The 19,426-nt window shown below is 43.6% G+C and overlaps 1 protein-coding gene across 1 annotated transcript; it reads right to left on the reverse strand.

Annotated features, from left to right (window-relative positions):
- Positions 1-1,522: 1,522 nt before the first annotated feature.
- preb (prolactin regulatory element binding) lies at positions 1,523-15,853 on the reverse strand. The gene is made up of 11 exons (XM_082550431.1): positions 15,466-15,853; positions 14,156-14,262; positions 12,982-13,144; positions 12,479-12,674; positions 12,046-12,296; positions 6,993-7,073; positions 4,789-4,916; positions 3,894-4,067; positions 2,269-2,341; positions 2,031-2,190; positions 1,523-1,953 (listed from the first exon to the last, which is right to left on the reverse strand). Exons 3-11 carry the CDS (start codon positions 13,114-13,116, stop codon positions 1,859-1,861), a joined length of 1,293 nt encoding a protein of 430 aa, XP_082406557.1. The 5' UTR covers positions 13,117-13,144; positions 14,156-14,262; positions 15,466-15,853; the 3' UTR covers positions 1,523-1,858.
- Between the last annotated feature and the right edge of the window lie 3,573 nt (positions 15,854-19,426).

Below are 19,426 nucleotides of genomic sequence, written 5' to 3' on the forward strand. Positions count from 1 at the left end.
GTTTGTGTTTTTTCCATTGTTTAAGCACTGCTTCCAGCCAAGAGTGATGCCTTATATGCCACATAGCTGCAGAAAAGGCTAACATTGTTATCTTTTTACAAAAAAAACCAGCTGAACATGAGAGGTTTTTGGACAAAGTTTGTGTTCTTCATTCTTTAAGCACCGGCACCGTTTCAAAAGTACCGATTTGGCACCGGTATCGGATAAAACCTAAACGATACCCATCCCTAGTGTTCATGTTAGCAGCTCTGCGCCGTCACATTAGTGCCACCTACTGAAGCTCAAGAGGTAGGAAATATCAACCATTAGCATTTTTTTAAATAGGTGACTGATTTTATTTTTTAAAGCCAAGAACCAATAGAAGCTGGTTTTTAATCATAAATCAAGAATTTAGGCAGTACTGTAAAATATACATCATGCTGAGAATAAGTACAAATATTTCTGCAGGATTGAAGCGTCCAAACATCAGCGTCCTCCATCAGTGGAAGAAGTTTGAACAAGAAAGAAAACTCTTAGTTGGGCAGGTATACTTGTTTCTGTCCTTTCTACTGAAGCGTTGTCTAATATTCACACAATCACTTCTCTGCACTGTGTGTGATGTGAAGATTTCATGCATTTTTGAGTGAGGCTGTAACATGACGAGTGAAGTGCTGGGAATACTTTCCAAATAATATTCTAGGAAAATACTTTGGGCATGCAGTTTTGAAAGGAGAGGGAAAACAGCATATTAAAGTACATGCAGTTTTTGGTGCAGCTTTCACACTACCCAGATCCCAGTGCGAACATCTGCAGGATGTGCTACAACCAGACCCATCCACAAAGGCACCAACATCCCTGTTACCAGAACCCAGAGGTACCTTATCCAGGCGAGAGGCTGAAACATCGTGACAGCTGATGGCAGAAAAAATATTAAGATCATTGAAATAAAGCTACTGCTTAATGCAACAAGAGCTCGAGCTCTCTAACGAGAAGGCAAGTTTGCAGTTTATTGATGAAGACATACTATCACTAATGATTAGTCCTGTTGGTCTGTTGTGTCTCAGGCCAGCTGTTTACAGCCAGTGTCTTTATAAATTAAAATAACCTTTATGCATGTGGTTGTTTTATTCAGTTTTATTCACACAGGACCAAACAGTCGCCTCAAGAAACAATACTTTAAGTTAAGACCCAACAATCAAAGGTTTGTCTGGTCATCTGAGACGTTTACCTGTTGGATGAGTTCAACAGCAAGTTTCTACTGTGCTCAAATAAACTTCAGGGTTTTAAAACTAACTGCTGTAAAATGTAGAGCTTGAACAGTCACTGTTGTGAAGCACAAAGTAAACTGCTAAAATCATTGGTTTTTATTAGTTTTTATTCTTTTATTTAACCAAATGGAATCAGGTTGTTTTTTAAGTCTTATTTTTGTCCTTAGGCTGAAGAAGCTGTTCAGGTGTTCATAAAGCCAGACTTGCTATTCTTCTGCAACACGACACAAGCTCGCACAGGAAACGACTGAATTCAGACGTCCAATGAAAAACAATTTCAGTTTGATTCATTTTTATTTATATTGAGCTGAATCCAGACAAAAACATGTTTAACCAACGAGCAGCTTCTGTCATCATTCATGTCTCTGCTGCCAACATTTTTTTAAAGTTACTCAAAGTCAATGGATCATTCACTGTGAACGTTTTTTTAATAAAAGGCAACGTCCTCACAAAACAATCCAATGAAAATCCGGCTTTTAAACGATGATAAACCTTTAACGCTGTCCAGGTTTGGTTTAGTAACGGTGCAGTGATGGGACGCATGAAGGCTGAACTCAGGTCCACCGATGCAGAGAGATGATTAAATGCTCATTCGTGGCAACATGTACGACTTAAATAAACCCTGGAAAGAGGTGCTGTAGGAGGAGAACGACTCCCACCACCAGGACACCACAGAAGAACAACACCAGCCAAACAGGGAAGTATCCTGGAGAGAACACAGGAAATGATGAACAGGCTCTGAGATTATGAGACATGTTCAATAAATGATGATGCAAGACTTACTTCTTCTGGCAACACGGTGTAGTTGGCAGCGACTGTCCACAGCTACGCTCAGCAGGGCTGTTTCATTGTTCCCCTTGATGTTCTTGCCTTTCATGGAGTGAGGCAGGAAGGCCAGGTCTGTCACCACGATGCCGTGTGATTCATGCACATAATACAGCCTCTGCATACAAACACCACGTTATAAGTTAAAAACATGGCTGCTTGTTGGATTTATGCATCTGTAAGTGCAGCGTGTCACCTGTAGGGAGAACGCGATGTAGATTGCTACTGATCCTGTCACAGTTCCAAGGCCAAGAAATGTTCCAGAGTCACTACGAGGAAGAAAGCAAACAGCTTCAAGTCCGACTTACCTTTCCAAACTCAATATGCTACGCAAACGTGCTTTCAGAGAAACACTAATCACTTTTGATAAAAGATGTGCACAGCTAATGGTTGCTGACTGAAGACCTTGACTTTAGCATTGTTGTGGGCGCCATCTTAGTTCAGAGGTCCAGTTTAGTGATGAAAATTAGTAAAGGGGACGTCTAAAAGACAGCTAAGGCTAAAGCAGTACAGAGATGGAGCAGTGCCTCCACACTATCCAATGTAAACATCTATAGGACGTGTTGTCTGTGAAGGTTCTCGGTCATCCAGGTCATCGTAGTCTAAGGAGCTTGTAAGAAAAGTGTCTGGACTTCCTTAAGTTGCTTGAGAGGTGAAACGTCTTCAAGCAACTTAAAGAGGTCCAGACACTTTTCTTACCAAGCTCTTTAGACTATAGGGCGTGTTAGAACAAGAGTCACCATCACATAAACCACAGGACTTAAAGAACAGTGCCAACATCCTTGCTGCCTGAACCCAGAGGTACCTTGTCCATCCCCCAACTAGAGGGTTACAGTTAGTAAATCTGTATAATATTAAGATCCCAAAAGGTTGATTCTGGATGTTTTCAGTGGGAGAAACATCACTGTCAGAGGCCATAAGAAGATCATTTGTAACCTTCACTAAAGCTGTTTCTGTGCTGTGATGAGCTCTGAAACCTGACTGAAACTCTTCAATAAGCCTCTGCAGATGATCTGTTAGCTGTTTGACAACTACTCTTTCAAGGATGTTTGATATAAAGGAAGGTTGGAGATTGGCCTATAATTAGCTAAGACTGCTGGGTCTAGAGATGCTTTTTGAGTAAAGGTTTAATTATTGCCATCCTAAATGTACATGCATACATAATTAATAAAGAGTGATAAAGATCGAAGAGTGAGCTAATGGCAGGATGTCTTTGAGCAGCCTTGTAGGAACGATGTAAAATGAACACGGAGGGTGAAGATTAAAAGTGATTCTGCAGGTAAACTCGGACAGAGTCTAAATAATAAATATCAGTGAAAGTAGCTGTATACAGTAAGAAGTCTATGGGATTGTTATGAGTCATGTTTTGTGTAATGGTTACAACTTTATTGATGAAGTCATTACTATTCAAGGTTAAAAAGGAGCAGTCATCAGAGCCTCTTTGTCGCCATGGATACAGTGCTGGAAAAACCTGGAGCTATTCTCATTTTCACACACTCTCCAGGCTAAATGAAAATGCTCTAAATTAGTGAGAAGACATTTCCTCTCCAGCTTACTGATTAGTTACTTGTGTATTTGTGAGTTAGAGCCAGGACGTCTGAGACTTGTTCAGAGGAGCGACAGTATTCAGAGCCGCACGCTGTGAGGACGTGACAACATTAAAGCAGATAATCAGCCTCTGTAGGAGCAGAGCTTAGGTCGCACTAAATCAGATTAAAAAGTCTGAAATCAGAAACGAGGGCCTCGTTAGACATCGTAGTCATACCACATCTCAACAAACACAACAGCCAGTCTGCATGTCAGCATTTATGAAGCTGTTACCTGACAGCCAGACTGGAGATGACCTCCGTGCCGCAGGGAGCCGTCAGCATGGCCAATAAGCTCCTGCCGTCCCACTTGGTGAGGTAGCACGGGGGAGGTTTTCTGTCTCGTTTATGGGGGATCTGCACGGTGTAAAGTCTCAGGGCATCTTTCTGGTCTTCAACCTTTCCAAACCTGAAACAGGTGAACAGACAACCATGCAGTCATTGTTACTGACAGACGTCTGTACAGTGCACCTGAGAAACTCATCACTTCACTTGTTCCACATTTTTTCATCTCTTAGTCTTATGGATGGATTCCATTTATTTTACACATTCACATTCTGCAGACTAAACTCCACAAAATGGAAAAGTTTGCTTGAAGCTTTGCAAGTTGATTAAAAAATGAAAGACTAAGATGCACACTGGTACATAAGTACAGCCTGCTCAGTACTTTGCTGAAGCACCTCTGGCAGCTGTTAAATGCTACAAGCTTGACGCGCACAGTGCAGCTCCGTCAGCTTAGATGGGGAGCAACAGTGCACAGCCATTTTCAGATCTCAATGCAATGTAACAAGTAGTGTAACAAATTACTTTCTGTAGTGAGTAAATAAGTAACATGCTGCATCACTTTTCTTGAGTAATGCATCTGACAGGTGATGAAAACAGGACGCAGGAGCTCCGTCACAAACACTCAGTACTTGTGGAAGTGTCCCATTTTATATTTTTCAAATTTAAACAAATTTCCAGTCAACTTTGTTTCACTGCATCATTGTGAGATATTGTGTTAATGCGTTTTGGAATAAGGCTGTAACAACACGTGGAACAAGTGAAGCATGAATGCTTTCTGGGTGCACCGTACTGTATGAAACACTAAGATGCTCTTTGATTGAAGAACAAGCTAGATTAGGTTTTACCTGCAAGCCAAATATCGATAGGTCTTCTCATCTATTTGAGACATGGTTTCATGCCATTTAAGACTCATAGACAACTGGTTGCCACTCCATACACTGCAGGCAAAGTCCCGACCAACAGTCACCAGATGCTATATGACAACAGACAGAAGGTTACTGATGAACCATCTACACTAACTGGCTACTAAGTTACACCGTGCCGGTACGAGCCTGAACCCCTTTTTGCATCCACAGCTGCCTTAATTCTTCATGGCACAGATTCAACAAGGTGCTTGAAACATCTATATTGTCATCATAGCACACAGATTCTGTATATCTGTCAGCTGCACATCCATGAGGGAAAAACTCCAAAAGGTGATGAAGAGATGGGACTGACATTTGTAGAAATCTAGTGACTAAGGAGGTCATGAGGGTGCCTGTGACTGGAAAGTCGGTGGTTTGTGATCGCTGGCTTTTCCAGTCTGCTTATTAAAGTATCGCTGAGCAAGACACTGAACGCCAAGTTGCTCCCGATGCACTCAGAGTGTTACTGTGTGTGTGTATTAGACAAAAAGCACTCAGATGTAGAAAAAGTTACTTTCGAATTTGATGATTTTTCAGTGTTCAGTTGTCCAATTTTGGAAACAGCAATTGTAGAAATGTAGTCCAGTCTGCTGCTGTAGACGTCTACTCGAACGTTCAACCATTCTCCTCTGACAGTGAGCTGCCGGTCATGACATATTTTCTCTTTTTCAGATCACTCTAATGACAGATAGGTGAGCAGGAAAATCCCAGTAAATCAGCAATTTCTTCTCTTTTCAAGTCCTGACATCAACAACCACGCCACGCCCAAAATCACATTTCTTAGCAGGTCATCTTAACCAAAGACCTAAATTTGCTGAGCAGCTACCTGAACGCTACAAAGGTTAATTATCTTATTAATAATTTTACTTCTTTGCTTTTATTTAAAGAAAAAAAAAAAAAGCAATCTGGTAAAGCCAGAACATCTTACTATTCATCACTGATTGAAGAAAATAAGAACAACCCCAGGTTTCTCTTCAGCTCTGTAGCCAGGCTGACAAACAGTCAGAGCTCTGTTGAGCCAACCATCCCTTTAACGTTAACTAGTAATGACTTCATGAACTTCTTCACAAATAAAGTTTTTATCATTAGAGAAAAAATGACCAGTAATCATCCCACAGATGTAATATTATCTACAGCTACTCTTAGTACCATTGATGTTAAGTTAGACTCTTTTTCTCCAATTGATCTTTCTGAGTTAACTTCAATAACTTCACCAGTGTGTGAATGTGAGAGTGAATGAATAGTGGCATTGTAAAGCGCTTTGGGTGCCTTGAAAAGTGCTATATAAATCCAATCCATTATTATTATTATAATAATTACTTCCTCCAAACCATCAACGTGTCTTTTAGACAGGGACTAGAAAGAGAGAGCAGATTTCTCCTGTTTTGGCTTCCTGTTAAATCCAGAATTCAAAATCCTGCTCCTCACATACAAGGTCTTAAATAATCAGACCCCATCTTATCTTAATGACCTTGTAGTACCATATCACCCTATTAGAGCGCTCCGCTCTCGCTCTGCAGGCCTACTTGTTGTTCCTAGAGTATTTAAAAGTAGAATGGGAGGCAGAGCCTTCAGTTTTCAGGCCCCTCTTCTGTGGAACCAGCTTCCAGTTTGGATTCAGGAGACAGACACTATCTCTACTTTTAAGATTAGGCTTCAAACTTTCCTTTTTGCTAAAGCATATAGTTAGGGCTGGACCAGGTGACCCTGAATCCTCCCTTAGTTATGCTGCAATAGACGTAGGCTGCCGGGGATTCCCATGATGCACTGGGTGTTTCTTCTTCACTCACCTTTAGACTCACGCTGTGGTTATCCATCACTCTGGATTCAATTATTAGTCATTATTAATCTCTGGCTCTCTTTTTCCTGTTAAAAAGGAGTTTTTCTTCTCAACTGTTGCCAAAATGCTTGTTCATAGGGGGGGTCATATGACTGTTGGGGTTTTCTTTGTATTGTAGGGTACTTTACATACCTTACAGTGATTTGATATAACTTGTTGTGATTTGGTGCTATATAAATAAAACTAAACTGGCTTGCTCCCATGTGATTGGCTGATAAGACATTTGCATTAATGAGCAGATGAACAGGTTCACCTCATCAAGTAGCTAGTGGTGCAAGTTGTGTTGTTCAATATTGACACTGACCTTGTTCCCAGGACTTATATCCAAGTCTTCGATCTCTCCTTCATGTGCTTTGAAGTCAAACTTTTTCTTCAGGGAAGGAAACTGAAACAGGACATACCAGGTGAAGACAACGTTTTATTCTTCCACTGCAGGACAAATACACCAGCGTCTTATAACATCTCACTCCACTAAATACTGAGCTCAAAAACAATAAATACATTATTATGGTTTATAGTGAAATCACGTTCTTTCCACTTGCAGATTATCACCCCAGTGCTCATGTTTACCTTCAGTAACCACTGTTGCCGACAACAACAAGACGTGCACTGAATGATTGCTTTCTAATGACTGAGATTTCAGCTGGTTTCATGCCTTTCTTCGTGTTTTCAATGCTCCCCTGTGTCATTTCTCATTATTTAACATAATATTAACATTATAGAGAGCTATGCTTGATTTCTTTGCATGCATGGATTGGATGGGCTGTTACCAACATCTGTAGTAACACCTTTAGAAATATATGTACTTAGAAAATTGCAGATGTGATTAATACTTATTTACTGAAACATTCCAGTTATAGTTACATTATGAATATGGACATAGTGTCATTTGAGGTTATCCACATTCAAACTGGATGAAGGTTTTAGGAGTTTCAGCTCCTTAACATGTGCCACCCTCTTTTTAGAGGGACCAAAAGTAATTGGACAACTGACGAAGGCCATTTCATGGGCAGGTGTGGGCAGTTCCTTCGTTCTGTCATTATCAAGCAGATAAAAGACCTGGAGTTGATTTGAGGAGTCGTGCTTGCATTTGGAAGATTTTGCTGTGAGCAGACATGTGGTCAAAGGAGCTCTCTGTGCAGGTGAAACAAGCCACCCTTAAACTGCGGAAAGAGAAAACACTCACACTGTTAGGAGCGGCAAAATCTACAGTTTGGTGCATCCTGAGAAAGAAAGCAAGCACTGGAGAACTCAGCAACTCAAAAAGACCTGGACGTCCACGACAACAGTGGTGGATGATCGCAGAATCATTTCCATGGTGATGAGAAACCCCTTCACAACCAAGCAACATTCTCCAGGAGGTAGGCGTATCCAAGTCTACCATAGAAGACTACATGAAAGTAAATACAGAGAGCTTACTGCAAGGTGCAGGCCGCTCATAAGTCTCAAGAACAAAAAATCTAGACTGGAGCTTGCAAAAAAAGAAAAAAGAAAAGAAAGCGAAACAAAAGAGAGCACACCTAAACAGCCAGCAGAGTTCTGGAAAAGCATTCTTTGGACAGATGAAACCAACATCCACCTCTACCAGAACGATGGCAAGAAAGAAAAGCACGGAGAAGGTGTGGAACAGCTCATGACCCAAAGCCATCACATCTGTAAGCACAGTGGAGACTGATGGCTTGGGGGTGCTGCCAGTGGTGCTGGGACACTGGTGTTTATAGATGTGACACAGACAGAAGCAGCCAAACTAATTCTGACATGTTCAGAGACAAACTGTCTGCTCAAATGCAGCCAACGCCAGTCAAATTGATTGGGGGGCGTTTCATAATACAGATGGACAATGACTCAAAAACACACAGCCAAACAAACCCAGGAGTTTATTAAAGCAAAGAAGGGGAATATTCTCAAATGGCCAAATCAGTCAGCTGATCTTAACCCAATTAAGCATTTAACTACCGAAGACTTTGGACAGAAAGACCCACAAACACACAGCAAAGCTGCTGCAGTAAAGACCTGGCAGAGCATTAGAAAGGAGGAAACCTGCTCATGTCCCTGAGTTCAAGACTCCAGGCTGTCATTCCCAGCAAAGGGTTCTCAACCAAGTACTAGAGATCCAGGGCTCGCAAAGTTTCTAAATCCCTGCTAGCCCTTCGGCCAGTCACTCTTCAGTTTTTGGTAGCCCAAAGTAAATTTAAGTAGCCCGAATAAAAAAAGATTATTTTTATTGTATAATATTGTAAAGGAAACAAAACATCAATCAAAAAACTGTTAAAACAAAAATTACAACAACTGTATATAAATTACAATCACCAACTCAAATACTTGGTTCTAACTGAACAGAAATTTCTGTGAACTTGTAAGAACTGTGTGGGACATGAATCAGCCTGTGTCAGATCCTGATCTGACATTTCCACTCAAGTCACGGATGAGAAAATGCCACTCGACGTTGAGGGCATAGCATCTCCTTCATCAGCTTTCTCTTCCTGTGCATTGCCCTCCATTTCACTGCTCTTCTTGTCGGGGTTTTATGATCCAGGTGTCTTGAACCTTTTCAAGAAAACATCCAGAAACGAATCGACTTGTCAGGGCAAAAAGATTCAACTGTTTCCCCATTAATAGGGAGTGGCATGCAGTCATTCAGTGTTTCAGGGTGTAGAGAGGTACGATGTTTGTCTTCACTCGGTTCATGCAAGAAAATCCTCTCACAGATGGCTGTCGATGGACTAAGTGTCAGCATTAATTTCACCAGCAACAAGATATGAGAGAGATGTTCTGGATTCTCAGAGAGGAGATCTCTGTACAAGCAATCTACTTTGCTACCCCGGCGTTCTGCAAGCCACACTTTTAGATCCATCCATTCTTGTGGAATTTTCTCTTTCTCATCTAGCAAACAGGCAAAATGTGTGACAGGATAATCCACCTCTTCATCCCCATAATTCGCCAGCTCTTCTCTGGGGTAGGGAAGAGTGGAAGGGTCAAAAACCTTGAAACTAGAGAGAGGCTTTTCCACGCAGATTTTTAAATCTGTTGTCCATGTACTTGACTGTGTTGTCAATAATCTTCTGGATCTCTGCACCAAAGGTGCCTCTGCCTGTGCCCTCACCTCTGCTAGCAGAGGCTGACTTTTTGTTACCGAGTTCCACAGTAGCAAATGCTACCATCCTGGTTCGCTGTGAACTTTGTGTCCAAGCTTTTCTGATATTCTCCTGGTTTTGTTTTTAGGCTGAGTAAGCGTGATGTTGTGCTCTCAACTAACTGATTTGTTCGTGTGATGTTTAGGTTATCATGCTGAAAATCCGTACAGCACTTGGATAAGATGGTACTGTAGTCCAACATGAAACGCAGGAAGCGAACAAATTTCTCAGTCTTCATCTCCTGCACCACCCCCTTAGCCTCGGCTGCATCCTCGGCTTTGACATCACTTCCTTCTGCCATGTTCTCCATATGAACAACAGTGGGAGTGTAATTTTTTTCCACAGCCTTCAGTCATCTCCGCCGGCTTGGAGCCACCGTGTGCTCTTCAGGCCACATTTAGCAGCTCACTTATCTCTGTCAGCTCTCTTCGCTTCTTTGGGGAATAGTAGTACATCTTAAAGATGGTTTTCAGTGTATCTTCAAATTTCACCAGGTACTCACAGCCTTTCACGCTATCCAGCACAGCTAGCTCTAGTTTGTGTGCCACACAGTGGATTGTTATGATGTGGGGGTATCCTCTGTTTCAGTCTCCCAGCTACTCCTGTTTTCTCCATCATCACTGCAGCGCCATCAACAGTTGCACACACTACTTTCTCCTTCCACGTATCTTCTCTGATACCCATGGTGTTCGCTGCTTCATCAAAAGCCTCTAAAATACCTGCAGCATTTGCACTCTTGACTGGCTGAAGTTTGATCATGTATGTGGCTACGTCACCATTATCCCTCACATACCTGACATGAACCAGCTCCTGTTCTATTATACCAGTGTCTGTACTGCCATCTGCAAGAATGGATAAGAACCTGCTTTCTTGAATTTCCTTTTCAATCCGGTGTCTTGAAGTTTGTGCTGCTGCTCCAATAAACTCTGCAAGCATGGTCACTGAGGTAAGTGGAACCAAGATCGAGGCCATTTGCTTTCTGAAGTTTGCAAAGACGGCTAAATTTTGCCAGTGGTAGTTCACTCTTTGCAACATGGTACGCAGTTCTGGTACAGCTTCTTCAGGACTTCTTGTTGTGCTTGGTTTATTTTTAGTATGTTTTTTGCAACTGGTGTTTGTTCTGGGAAAGATGCTGCAGACTGGGCAATAATGCGGGGCGATCGTGGCTCAAGAGTTAGGAGTTCGCCTTGTAATTGGAAGGTTGCCGGTTCAAGCCCCGGCTTAGACAGTCGTTGTGTCCTTGGGCAAGACACTTCACCTGTTGCCTACTGGTGGTGGTCAGAGGGCCCGGTGGCGCCAGTGTCCGGCAGCCTCGCCTCTGTCAGTGCGCCCCAGGGTGGCTGTGGCTACAATGTAGCTGCCATCACCAGTGTGCGAATGTGTGTGTGAATGGGTGGGTGACTGGATATGTAAAGCGCTTTGGGGTCCTTAGGGACTAGTAAAGCGCTATATAAATACAGGCCATTTACCATTTACCAATGCATTTCTTGTGATGCACAGATGTCTCACGGGTTCTGATGGGGTCTTTCCTAAAATTACTGGTCCCAGTAACAAAGGCGCTTGTCGACTCAAAAACTCACGACACACCCTGCAGAACATGATGTTATTTCGCTCGTCATATCCCAGCCACAGAAATTCTTTTGTCCATGAAACCAAAAAAGATGCGCTTTCTTTTTGCCTCGTAGTCTGATTTGTCAGAACTTTTCGGCGTTGTGGTCGGCTTTTCACTCACCAGTCAGTACTGCCGCTCTTTATACAGTTTGTGCGATCACAAAATGAAAGTGAAAGCAACAAACAAGCACAAAGTCAAACGCGATTCAATACGTCACATTTTGACAGAGGCTCATCGATGCTAATGACACAATTACCCAGCTACATTTGCAAAAGCACCTTCCTATGATAGCCCGACAGGCAGGGCTGAGATAGATTTTAGTAACCCGACTGGAAAAAGCCCCGGGATGTCGGACTAGCGATTTTGCAAGCCCTGAAATCAATACTTTAGTTATTAGTTTATTTATTACTTTTGAGCCGCTGAAGTGACAGGATTGTGTTTTTGAAAGAAATGCTTCAGTTTATGCAATCTTTTTGTTCCACACACTGCATGAAGGCTGAAAGTGTTCTTCATTGTGGTAATGTTCCAACATTAGAAGAAAACACCGTCTCTGTCTATGCGGAGCTAACTGTATATGTTTAACAGCTGTGGCTGAAATGATTGAGTCTTACCTCCCAGACTCTGATGTGCCCATCGGTGCCTCCAGTTAGCAGCAGGCTCTGGTCAGGACTGAACCTGACGACTTTCTGAAGCGGATCCTGAGGGTTCAGGTCTGACTGCACTTCAGCTGAAGCGGTCACAGAGATGTGAATCGTCTCGTCCTTCATATCTGACATGTTTCCAGATGGTGTAACTCCATCCTGTCCACACTTGTCTCCTTTCCCAGCTCGTAGCCTGGCGTTACCCTGCTGCTTGCTTTTCCCTGCAGCACAGAGGACACTTTTTATTTGAACAGAAGGTGTTCAGTCTTTGTCTCAGACCATAAAACCCTTTTCTTCATGCTCAGTGCTGTAGCTGCTGTTTGGGAAATATAACATTAAATTGAATCAGACACAATAAAGAGGTGTCATTTTAGCATATTTAGCTTGTAGCAGTGTGCCTCACCATCTTTATTAGCATCTTTGGCTTCTTTCTGCGTGCACTGTTTAAACTGCATCAGACAGCAGGTCCCATCCTGTCCTGCAGCAATCACACCTTTACCTACAGCCATGTTCATGGTAGCACGTGTGTCAGTATCATGGGAGTGAAGGAGACTGGCACTGTGCTGGTATTCCCCAACGAGCTGCAGATCCAGGAAGTGCTGTAAAACACAAACATCAGTCTGCTACTGTTGTACTATGGATACAAACTCAGTGTGCATCATGTATCAGGATACTCTCACCAAACACACTCAAAACACTATTTTTGTTAGTTTGTTTCCAGAGAGTCAAGAAATACAAGAAGAAAAGCACAAGTGAACAGAAGAACTCATGTGTGCATGTAAACCGCCGTAGCATGCTGTCTGTGATCATCCTGGTATACGTTATTAGATCACATAAATGAGCCTTATCAGGACAATGACACAGCAACACTACAGCGACTGGACAACACCCATCTTCAGTACTGACCACAGCGTTCTTTATGCCCGTCTTGGAGGCCCCCCCTCCTCCTGCTATGATCACCAGCCCTGTGTCAGGGTCCACTTTCACAGAGTACAAGGGGAAGGGGGCTCTGTACAAATCTGGAACCTTCTTCTTCCCCATTGTTCCTCACAAAGCTGCCAAGACACACCTGTGGAAAACAGAGTAAGTTCATCTGTGACGTCGTCTGTCCTCCCTCTGCTGGAGCTACAGAGGTTACACTGAGCGATGCCGATGGCGTCCCTGAACTTTATTAAACAGTGCAACCATTAACCATCTTAGTCACGTCTAGTCCAGCAACTTCCATTTCCAATCAAACAAAATGATACAGCATAAAATAATGACCTTCACTCTGGCTGCTTGGAAGGCTTTGTGACGTTAAGAGCACGCTGCTGGAAACAGGTGTTTTGCTGGTGTTGACATGAAATCATTAACAATAATTCAGGGTCCAACCTTACAACCCTCAGGTTAGTGGCTCAGAGTTTAATGGCCCATGTACGTTTTTTCTGGCTTGTAAAATGTTTAAATATTAATGCAATATTTTATATTATTCCACTTTCAAGTTGAAACATGTTCAGAAAGCCGTGAAACCCCATGCCCCCCTTTAGACTCGCCCGTCTGCTGCAGGTATCGGATATAAAACCGGAGCTGTGAGCTGCATCATTTCACTGTGTTAAACAAACAGCAGCGACCACGTTTGCCCGTCTTCACTCCTGAGTTTAAGGCTGGCTTTTCCCAGTAAAGGCTTTAATGACGATTTCAGGAACAGTGCTGCAGACTCTATCTCTCTCCCTTTGTCTCACATACGCTGCGTCCATTGTTACTTTCAGTCCACAGTATAACAGAGCTCCAGACCGCTACGCCGAGCATTTTAGTGGGTAAAAAGATTTAGTGTTGCTTTTGTTTTGTTGCCTCACCAGCACACCTGTTTGCACTTTTATTTGCACCAGAGTTGAAGGTCAGAAGTGAAACCGACTATACGTGATGATCATCAACTGTTCCCTTAATGTTTTTTGAGCAGGTTATATTTCTAGCAAAAGACTAACCATTATCAGTTTAAGCTCCTCCAATGTGCTCTTTCTTCTGGCTTCTTTTATTATAACTATTTTCAAGTCATCCAATATAGTGCAAAAAATACAGGTTTAAACAGGAGCTTGCTAACCTCTGGAAAGTCCTCATAAAGTGTTGTTGTGTGTGTTGCTGTTCAGCTGCTGGTGAGGGCAGCAGCTGTGTGCCTTCCTGTGTGCAGCTGTGCGACGCTTTGTTACCCTGAGGAGGCAAAAACAGCATTTAGATATTAATACAACAGTATGAGTAGAGTGAGGGGTTTTATAACACTAGAGCCAACAGGCTGAAAAACATCAAAGCAGACTGATGGACAAATCATTACAGGTCAAGTTGAGTGTGAAGCAGAAGCATGTGCACACACAAGTTTTGCATGAATGCTCATGCTGAATAACTGGGTGCTGGTTAGAATCTGCATGATGCTTCAGCTTCCTCTAACCCCAACCCTGGATTATTTTATTATGTAAATACAGCTATGATTAGCACTGTTTCCCACATGAGACATTGAGGTTTGTTCTTATCACAAACACTATGCATTAGCCTAATATACACGCTGTAGCCCTGCTCTAAAACATGTCATAAATCCCAAACAATCAAGCACAATGTTATGTAGCATTATTTTCCTCCTGTAGCGATGCTGAAGGATCTTAACTCTCGCTTCCCTGACAGTGTTAAAGCCGTGACTGGGTGTGTGTGTGTGTGTGTGTGTTTAAGGCTCTATGGTGTAAATTACACTTAATATATGTAGTGTTTCACATCCACTTTAAACGGCCATGAATTGTACGCAGATGAAATGCTTAAAGCTAATTAACTTAAGTACTATATAAAAGCCACTATTCATTGGAATGAAACCTGCGTGGCTGATGTCCTCTTCCTTCATGTATTACTAGTTTCTGGGTTAATGTAGTAATCGTGTTTCTTGAAGCAGCTGATGATGTGCTGGCGTGTCGGACTGAGAAAGCTACTGAGTCCCACATATAAGCTTGAAAAGAAGGTCAATTGGATTTTTGAACACGTTTCGTCCCTTCTCCAAGACGTTTGTTCAGTTTTAAGGGAAATGAAGGAGAGGTCAAACGGAAGAGGCGAAATGTCGTCACAAAAGAAAAACCCTGAAAATAAGTGCAGTTACCTTCCTTTCAAGCTCTAAGGCTACTGTAACCTGGACGGCTGAGAAGCTACACAGCCGGCCTGTCACAGGACTCTGTGCTTTAAAGAGCAGCTGAGCAGCGACTGAATGAAAAACCATGAGGTGAAAGGAAACGGTGGCAGCGACGGAACCAGAACCATGTTAATGGTGTATTTAAACCGCTACGGTTTGCTAATGTATAGCATTCGGCTGTATTTGCTACAGTTAGCGCTTTAGCTCTGCCGGCTAGCCGGTCAGTGATTTAAATGTTGGACACCTACCTGTGCTGATAGTCCTCGCTATCCTCGGCTCGTATTTTACCATCGAGGTACGAGCTCAATCTAATGATTTCATTTTGAACTGTCGCGGAAAGAACTAAACGATATCCACTGACACTTCCACGCACATACACGTCAGCAGCTAACCAGGCGTTAAGATTTCTTCTTCTTTCTCTTAAAAGAAGGAATGGCGGTGGGCAAACAGCGAACGGTGCATCATCGCCACCGTCTGGTGTCGTGTGTTGACTTGATTCCAAGAAGTAGGTTCAACAAACGGAGTTTAAAAATAAATTCCAAGTTGAACAACTCCGAGCTTCCTGCTCCACAACAGCTGATCAGAGTGAATTCAGTGTGGTTCAATGGAATGACGCACTGAAGCGCTCAGGTTCACTCTGCTGAGTGCCATAGTAGGCAAAGAAAGGCATCATCAATAGAGCCCCGAAACTACGACTCAACATAGCAACGGGTAAATAAAGACCAGTGCTGACCATGACAGGAGCATCTTGTCATCATACACTGAATAAAATTTGATATAAAATGTATCATTTTATTATAATGTCCATGCTCATCATTTAGATTAAGCTGAATCCTAATTTTACATTTCGTTTTAAATCTAATTATTCAAACGTGACCTCAGTAGATTAAATGTAGGAGGCAGAACATGAAGATCAAATGTGGAGAAAGATCTTATTTCATTACAAATGCCTCAGCGTTTATAGAGCTGTGTGTATGCAGATCAAAGTAAGCTGCTGTGAACAGATCCAGATGCCATGAGCTGGGACAGTCTGAGCATCTGCAGACACGCTCACACAGCTAATCTGTTTATCCTGCACAAAACTGGCCTGGATTTTCATGCAACATTTTAATAACACAAGTTAGTTTGTTTTTCAGGATGTTTCACATGATGAAAACACATAATTTATCAACACACATTACATGTCATTTGCAGTTCTTCTCTTCTTCCTCTCCTGTCTGCTTTATCTCTTTCTCCATCTCTGACTAAAGTTATTGTAGATCCTCTGGTTAAATGATCACTGTGCACCATTTGTCTGTTATGAGCCACCGTGCCTGTGTTGGCTAATCCAATCAGAACAGAACATGGAATATACTTTTTGATCACCAGCCCTGTGTCAGGGTCCACTTTCACAGAGTACAAGGGCAAGGGGGCTCTGTACAAAACTGGAACCTTCTTCTTCCCCATTGTTCCTCATAAAACCGCCACGGGGGCAGTAACAAATATACGATGACTGGGAATCAAACCTCTACATAATAGAGTCATTTTTGACCAGGACATGTCCTTCAATGCACATATTAAACAAATATGTAAGACTGCTTTCTTCCATTTGCGCAACATCTCTAAAGTTAGAAATATCCTGTCTCAGAGTGACGCTGAAAAACTAGTTCATGCATTTATTACTTCCAGGCTGCACTACTGTAATTCATTATTATCAGGAAGTCCTAAAAACTCCCTGAAAAGCCTTCAGCTAATCCAAAATGCTGCAGCAAGAGTCCTGACAGGGACTAGAAAGAGAGAGCAGATTTCTCCTGTTTTGGCTTCCTGTTAAATCCAGAATTCAAAATCCTGCTCCTCACATACAAGGTCTTAAATAATCAGGCCCCATCTTATCTTAATGACCTTGTAGTACCATATCACCCTATTAGAGCACTTCGCTCTCGCTCTGCAGGCCTACTTGTTGTTCCTAGAGTATTTAAAAGTAGAATGGGAGGCAGAGCCTTCAGTTTTCAGGCCCCTCTTCTGTGGAACCAGCTTCCAGTTTGGATTCAGGAGACAGACACTATCTCTACTTTTAAGATTAGGCTTCAAACTTTCCTTTTTGCTAAAGCATATAGTTAGGGCTGGACCAGGTGACCCTGAATCCTCCCCTAGTTACACTACAATAGGTCTAGGCTGCTGGGGCTTCCCAGGGTGCACAAGTGTTTCTCTTGAGTCACTGTGGGCCAATAATGGCTCCTCCTCATCAGACTGAAATGCCACCCTGAGTTTGTGTTGACTCTCGTATATTTGGCAGGACAATGAGCTGCCTGGTCTCTTCTCCATCACGAGGGTCTTGAACATGCCTGTATCTGTTCACAGGTCCCAGATGCTGCCTCGATCTCCTTCTGTGGACATATTGTCTGCATCTCCCTCTTTTCATTGTTGCTTCCTCCCTCATGTTGTGTGACCTTCTGTCTGTTTAACCTCTGGTCATACAGCCTGTGGTCTGTGGCAGCTGCAGAGAGGGGTGGAGCAGTGGGCTCTGGGTGTGTGTCAGGGGAGGCTGATCCACACAGCTGTTCTCCATATCCTAATCATGTCTCCCCTATGAGTAGGATGCTGGGACTGGATAGAAGAGCTTTCTGCTGCACTGAAGGCAACTGGAAAGCTGCCCAAGGAGAGGAGCATTGGGCTGGAGAGAGTGGGACTGAAAAGCCTGCCAATAAATGTGATGCACACTGGTTTGCACACATAAAAACAGTCACGTGCTGGAAAAACTGTCAGTCTGGGTCCTTGCTAAAGTGGTGCCAAAACCCAGTCATGTTGTGACAGATCCCGGATAGCGGCTGACCTGGTGGCTATGCATCAGGAGGTGACTGTGGTTCAGAGGGTTGGGAAGCTCGTCTTGTAACCGGAAGGTCGCCGGTTCGATCCCCTGCTCTCTCTGTCCTGGTCGTTGTGTCCTTGGGCAAGATACTTCACCTACCGCCTACCTGTGATGGCCAGAGGGGCCGATGGCGCGATATGGCAGCCTCGCTTCTGTCAGTCTGCCCCAGGGCAGCTGTGGCTACAACTGTAGCTGCCTCCACCAGTGTGTGAATGTGAGAGTGAATGAATAGTGGTATTGTAAAGCGCTTTGAGTGTCTTGAGCTTCTGATGAGAGTGAGCTTTATTGAGGAGGATAACATTCAACAAAAGGCGAGGGTGGCGAGAACAGAATTGACAAAACCTAAACCGAGGGAGGTCCGGAGGCCGGTCGCACGGAAGAGAGCGGCGACCTCATTCAGGGAACCACCATCGACGGTGATGACATCTGGAAAGTGGCCGGCAAAGGCGAGGTGGTTCAGGCAGAGGCTGGACCAGACAGCGAGGCAGAGGCTGGACCGGCGTGGAAGTCCCTAACGGCGGCGCTGCAGGCGACGGCGTGAAAGCTGCAGGCGATGGAACCGCAGATGACGGCACGGAAGCCGCACTGCAGGCCTGGCACTGCAGGCGACGGCTGGAGGGGTCCCTTCGGACCCTCCAGCGGAGACAGACTGCTGAACGGGCCCCTCGGACCCTCCAGCGGTAAAGAAGTAAAGACAGCTGAGCAGGAGACTGAACAGCTGATAAGCAGTTCTTATTGTCCTTTGCCGTACAGACCACAACCGCCGAGTAAACAGTCCCACAGTTCAAACCAGTAATATTGTCCTTCCTACTCACCACAGCCGGCTGCTCTGAAATCCCGGTGTCCGACTGTGGCGAGGGGCGTCGACGGCGCGATTGCCGCTTCCTGTTCGAAGGCTGGGTCGACGGGCCGGGCAGAATATCCTTAGTCGGGCCAGGCAGCGAAACAGTAGTTGCTAGGCGAGAGGTAGAGGCCGGACGAACAAAGTGAAGCTCGTCCAGAAAGAAAGCCTCTGCGAGCGGGTGAAGTAAGCTGAGCAACCAGGGGAGACCAGAAACTAAGCGCTGTAGCCAATTAGCTATGGCTTGGCGAAAGTCTTTCCCCTCGTGCTCCAGCCATAAGTTAATCTCCACATTCACAAATATACATTTCTGACATTCAAAAACAAAACAAAAACAAATCAGCGACCAATATAGCACCTTTCTTTGCAAGGACACTCAAAAGCCTGCCATCCATGGATTCTGTCAGTGTTTTGATCTGTTCACCATCAACATTGCGTGCAGCAGCAACCACAGCCTCCCAGACACTGTTCAGAGAGGTGTACTGTTTTCCCTCCTTGTAAATCTCACATTTGATGATGG

The sequence above is a fragment of the Aulonocara stuartgranti genome, assembly GCF_965226115.1.
Source record: "Aulonocara stuartgranti genome assembly, chromosome: 11".
NCBI lineage: Eukaryota > Metazoa > Chordata > Actinopteri > Cichliformes > Cichlidae > Aulonocara > Aulonocara stuartgranti.